This window comes from Camellia sinensis, chromosome 5 (genome assembly GCF_055761805.1).
Source record: "Camellia sinensis isolate YWXY chromosome 5, ASM5576180v1, whole genome shotgun sequence".
In the NCBI taxonomy this organism is placed as follows: Eukaryota; Viridiplantae; Streptophyta; class Magnoliopsida; order Ericales; family Theaceae; genus Camellia; species Camellia sinensis.
The window spans coordinates 121431481-121437694 of record NC_138965.1 but is presented as its reverse complement, the minus strand read 5'-3'; the positions used below and the strand labels follow the sequence as shown (position 1 = coordinate 121437694).

The 6214-nt window shown below is 34.7% G+C and overlaps 1 protein-coding gene across 4 annotated transcripts; it reads right to left on the bottom strand.

Annotated features, from left to right (window-relative positions):
* Window positions 1–703: 703 nt before the first annotated feature.
* LOC145790839 (protein DNA-DAMAGE INDUCIBLE 1-like) lies at window positions 704–5545 on the bottom strand. 4 transcript variants are annotated; one of them, XR_014330097.1, is made up of 6 exons: window positions 4722–5545; window positions 3384–3477; window positions 2474–2566; window positions 2272–2341; window positions 1917–2134; window positions 704–1612 (listed from the first exon to the last, which is right to left on the bottom strand). XR_014330097.1 is itself a non-coding variant. In XM_082869713.1 (6 exons), the coding sequence occupies exons 2-6, from the start codon at window positions 3462–3464 to the stop codon at window positions 1589–1591; spliced, it is 333 nt and encodes a 110-aa protein (XP_082725839.1). In that variant the 5' UTR covers window positions 3465–3477; window positions 4722–5545; the 3' UTR covers window positions 704–1588. The 4 variants fall into 4 exon arrangements, 3 of the variants coding, with proteins under 3 accessions (XP_082725839.1, XP_082725837.1, XP_082725838.1); XM_082869713.1 differs by having other exon boundaries at window positions 2070–2134; XM_082869711.1 differs by having other exon boundaries at window positions 704–2134.
* Between the last annotated feature and the right edge of the window lie 669 nt (window positions 5546–6214).

Sequence of the window (6214 nt, the reverse complement as noted above, 5' to 3'; positions counted from 1 at the left end):
GGGCTTCTCTCTAATCTATTATTGTGCTATTGGACCTGAGAGGCCCATCACGAGTCTCATTTCAATGATTCAAACCGTTCAATGTGTAGAACTCGTCGAGTAATTTATTTTTGCTAAAAATCACGTTGATCGAATATTGATAACTCACTACAGGAAATTCGTTCTTTAGCGGCGTTTTTAAAACGCCGCGAAAAACCTAAAAAACGCCGTAATATCTTATAGTGACGTGTAAAACTTTCGCCGCTGATAGGGCCGCCGCAATAGCTACCCAACGTTTAAAAAACGTCGCTAAAAATATTAGACGGCCTAAAATCTTTGACGACCGTCTCATCCTCCGTCCCAAATTAACGTGTGACGTCATAATGACGTCATTTAGTGACATTTTTTGAAAAAACGCCACTATTTTTTTTTTTTTAATTTGTGCTACTCCCTACAATGACGTCATTTTGTGACTTTTTTTCAAAAAAACGCCACTTTTTTCTTCTTCTTTTTTTTGTTTTTTTGGGTTGGGGGGGGTTCCTACTGCTGATGCAAGAATATGAAATAAAATACCATTTTGAATGGTAAAATAAATCCATTCAAAATATATATAAAAAGAGTAAATATAACGTGATGGTCATTGTGATTCAATCATTGATCATAAATTTTGTTGAAAATTGATATTACAGAGTTATGTGATTACTAAGACCAAGCAATCTGCGGGTATTGTTATTATTCCCTCTTTTTCTTCTGTTTGGTTCTTCATTTAAGAAAAATAAATAAACAAAAATAGAAGTCACAAAGTGAAAATAAAACCACCAATTTCCAATCAAAACATAGCTGTCACTTTTGGTACTTCAAAGAACATCAAAACATCTTGCTCTTCTCAAGCCATTCTTTAGCAGGAGCCTCGTTCATTGAACCTACTTTAGCAGCAGTCTCTCCCACTGACAATAAGAACTCTACAAAAAAATATTTGAAGAGACCCAACTTACTGAGAATACTAAGAGATAGTTCTGTCACCATATCTTCAACCAGCAGGCAAAATTCCCCAAAACCTGTTCAAAAGTTCAATGATGCAAACATAGAAGATGTTCCGGCTTTTTCTCTGTTCTACACTCTGCATCTTCTCACCAAAGAGCTCCTCAAAAGATCAAACCACCCTCATTAACACATCATTATTCATTCTTCGTCACTGTCACCTCCGTTTTCAGCCACATTCACCCTCTCCATAGCATTGATATCTGGTTCATCTCCTAAATAGCAAATAGATGTATCTGAGGATGATCCAATAAATCCCATTTCATGTGGTGTCAGACCATGGGATGATGGGTGAGGAATTGATTGTAAGAAGTTGAAGTAAGCATATTTTACATCGAACCACATATCATACCCTGCAAGATAACATGTGCGTTAGATTCTTATACTCATTTTTTTAAGTCAAAGCAAGAAAAAGGAAGAAGCGTCAAATTTGTAATTACAATAGTTCACTGCGATGGTGCGTGTCCTCTGCACCAACAACCATGAAAAAAAGGGGAGCAACATGTCACAGTTGTCTAAATCCACCAAGCAAATGGTTGATAGAACCGCAAAAAGTGGGAAAAGCCAATCACTTGTAACATCCTTCAATCTCCTGCACATATCTATGGAATGAATTGTACTATTTATGCCCATGTAATTCATTATAAGTTATCTTAATAATCTAAATCGTTTTTTTTTTTTTAGTCTACGATAGTATAATCAACGAACAAAATTTTGATACAGAGTTCCGATACAAAATGGGATCACGACAGTTAAATGGAAACAAAGATAATAACTAAGATTAAAGGCACACTACTTTTAGAATAGTAGTTTCTGACTGACAAAGATAATGAAAAAAAAATGTTAACATCATCAATAAAAACCTTAAGAGAAGTTTCTGACTGAATGCTATATACCCCTTAAAAATGAACTTCTCAACAAATTTTCCTTTGTTGTTTTCCCTGCCTGTTTTCCACATCATTTTTATGTATCTTCTCAACAAACCATCACACTGCAATTATCAGAGTATAATCCATTTAGTGAAAGCACATGGTCAGGAATATCCCTACCTGTGCTCCAGAGCTTGAGGCTTGCTTTGCAACTTCATCCAGAAAATTAGTTGGAATGTCTTTTTCTGAAATAAATCCAAAATTTAAGCTTTTCAAAAAATCCAGAAATCACAGACAAACAAATCAATTCAATGGAAATTAACCACTAGTGAAAAAGTAAATAACGCAAGTAGTGCAGATAGTGTGGGAAACACAAAACAACCTTGAAAAAAGGGTACTGAAACCTCTCCTCCACCAACTCTCAAGACATTTTCCTTCAAATCAATTATGCACTGCAACCAGTAGCTATTTAGAACTAACTATTTAACCACTCTGGATTTTGGAGAAAGTCATAAATTTAAACAGCTTGAAAGAATAACCATGTTTTTTTTTTTTTTGGGGGTAAGTAAGAATAACCATGTTACCTGGTGCTTACGAAGCATATCCAGCCCAAAAAGGAAATCCATATTAGGAGAATCCAAAACCACGAAGGAACAAGGGTAAAACACATTCCCAACCTAAAAATGTTTTTTTTTTAAAAAAGAAAAAGAAAAGAAGAAAGAAACAAAGATAAAATGTTAGCATACAAGTTTACAATAGTACAAAAAAGAGATACTAAACTTTCATCTCGCATAGTAAAGAATTTTTTTTAAAGAGAAATCAGATACATGTCATATATTCATCAACATATTTCAAACTAATAATAACCTGTAAGGCTAAGAGCGCACAAATGAGAGATGTGCTTCCCTGTAATTACAAACTAAAGGTAAGCACAATATTTTTCCACACCTTGCTTACACACACAGAACATACAAAGCATGGAGTAAGGAAAAAGAGGAGAACCTCCAACTACTGAAGATGACACATGAATTGCAGACAACAACAAAATATAGATTGTCACTAAACCAAGTACTCAAATATTTCCCAATCAGTAAATTATGAAACATTTGAATAACAAGAAGTCAACAGGTGTCAAACATGCTCTCCATTTTCACACTTAAATGTGCTTTGAGAGAAGTATAACAATAAAAAAGCAAAACACATCAGATTATCCATACACACAAGTAGGCGTGCATGCACATGCAGACATAGAGGCCTACTGATCAGAAACACCAAGGATCCTCTAGAGTATTTTTTTCCTAAAGTTTCCTAAAGTGGTGTATTGTGTGGTTGAGATTTAATGTTGAAAAATTGATGTGACTTGTCATTAAATCTCAACCACACAATGTACCACTCTAGGAAACTTTAGGAAAAAAAAACTCTAGAGAATCCTTGCTCGATCAGAAAATCAAAGGCGACAAAGCAACTTCCCTAGAAAACTGGTATGGACATTACCTTGATTGGAGCAACATGAATCCGACCTAATATCTCCGATTGACCAACCCCATGAGCAATGCCCTTATAACGTTGATCCATAAGCCTCAACAATCTGCAAGAGGATGTATCAATGACAATAGCCTTTCTTCACTGAGATCTTAAACATACTATAGTGTAGACAAAGTAGAAAACAATAATCATGACAAAATGAATAACATGTATCACTAACAATCTATGCCCACAGAAGTGCATAGGACAAAAGTTTCTATCAGTCATCAAGATCAAGAAAATTTAGAAGATTGTCTCTATTGGAGCTCTTGGATTCTTTAGCTTGTTTGCAGTTTTTAGGTGGAAAAGGTGTGTATTGAACCAGGGCTTGGCCCTTTTCCCCATTTACATGGCTTGTTTGCACTGTACTGAATTCCACAACTAAAACATTATGTAATTTCCTACATGTTGTTTCGTAATCTTGAAGCAAACAACGTCTCAAGGTCTCTTATATAGTCAACTGTTTGTTAAGTATTCAAGTCGTTACTTTCCAAATTCCCACTCTCGAGTTGCAAGAATACCTTTCACCACATTATTGTATAAATAAATAAGGCCTTGGATTAAGTGAACACATGAAGATCCAAAACTCAAATACCAGGATGACAATCTTTACAAATGGAGGAAACAAAAAAATACAAGTAGTAGCTAGCTTAAGCCGGTTACCCAACTATAATGTATTAAAACACGAATGGCATTATTCAACTCCATCTTACCTAGTTACCAACTGAAAAATGTGTGCAATAGCCATAGAAAGATCTCTTCCAAATGACAAAGGTACAAGTTACAACAATGAAAACTTCACTTCACACTTCCTCTGGGTCAACCATCTTTCGAATTATATCAATAAGACGACGGCACAGACTCACAGAAATCACATAAATTTGCACACCAGACACTACCTTAACTTGAGCAATCACATAAATAAGCTATAAGTTATAACCACTAATTTCAGAGAGGTTCATCTATGTAATGGACATGGGTAATGTCAATGATTCATATCCCTGCCACATTGTCATTCTACTCCATGATTCATATTCACACCACATTGCCATTAGGCCTACCCTAAAATAACGCAAAACAAATTAAGAACACATGGAAGAGATGCCAATTCGATAGGAATGAAATGGATTGGTTGCTCATTTAGAATTGTTCTACACAAGTACAAAAGTCAAATATTAATCAGGTGTTTGCATGCATCTACAGGTAGTTCAAGCACGCGCAGGTTTTTGTATGTTAATCTGCATTACTAATATTTCTAAGGAAGCAAGGTATAATTGTTCAGAACTAAGTTCAATAAATAGAACTTACCCACAGCGCTCAGCGCAGCTTTTAGATATGATTGTTGACTGTGCACCACAATCAACGAACGCCTGAAAGGAAGTGAAGCAAAAAGTCTACAATCAATCAAAGCAACAGGGAAGAGGATTTTAAAATACAAAGTAACAAGCTACACTACTCAACATCACCGACTCAAACTTCTAAACTTGAACTGTAAGCTATCTGCAACAATTAATCATTGGATTGTGCAAGAAAAACAACATAGAGCGCAGTACTTAACAACTGCATTAAAGACCAAGTAAGCATGTTCCAAGAGAGGGGGGAAAAAATGTTTAGCAGGCAATACAAGAAACACAGGGTTGTTACTGCATGTAGAATTAAAAACAAGTGTAACGATAAAAAATATAGAAAAGCATGGAAGCAAACCATGCTATTTCCCTTGTTACTACCTTCAAAGGGACACCATTGACTTCCATGTAAACATATAACATGACCTGAAAAGTTTTAAAATTTAAAACTCATTTACCAAGAAATAATAAGTACAGTTTTTACATGTGGCAGTCAATTACACATACCACCCTTGCAAAAGCTTCAAGATTGTGTTCAAGAGCAGCTGCCCAGTTCTCATCAATACCTTTCTGCAAACCATTTAAAAACAATGCAAAGAACCAAAGGGAAAGTAGTTATTTGAGAGAACAAATAGAAGGAAGGGGGAAAAAAACTAACAAGATAAGTAACACAATCAGTGGTAATTTCTTGTAAAATGTTTATATTACTGTCTGGGTTTCAGATACATATTTAAGGAAAGTACTCGTAGTCTGCCAAATACAATTTCTAGCACCAAAATGACAAGCTTATTTTTGAAATATAAAAAATAATAAATAAAAAAGCACATATGTTGGCTCAGGGTATTCAATCCTGAGTAGCTTGATATTCGATTGAGCCAATATTTTGGGAAATATAAAATGAATGATGCTATAGTAAATGAGTTTCTCGCTACATTTTATTTATTTATTAATTTTTACCACTACAGAAAGATAATAAGATCCACATTACTGAATACGCGTGAAACTCAAACCTTTATGTCCACTAATAAGAAATTTAGTATGAGTTTTAAAATAAATTTTTAAACCCCTGGTTACAATTTCATACTAAGTCGCAAACTCATACCTTGAGCTTTAACTCAAACTAAATTTAGTTATAAACTTGTACCTTCATCTACTTTAAACCCCTGTTTACAATTTCATATTTCGGTTGTGTTTGAACTTTGGGTTTATAAAATAAAATAAAGAAAAATGAAGTACAAGTTTTTTTTTTCACAAATTCAAAATTCGAGGTCCAAATAGGGCCTTAAAAAATTTCCTAAGCCATAAACCATGCCTTCTGCTGCCATTTAAGGTGGGGAGAGAGAGAGACTTAGATGATTAAGGGCAATATTTCTTCTTTCATTCGGTAGAGCTTAAACTTCTGAATTTTAATGTATAACATATGTACTGGCTGACCTTCACACACCTTGTCCAGTC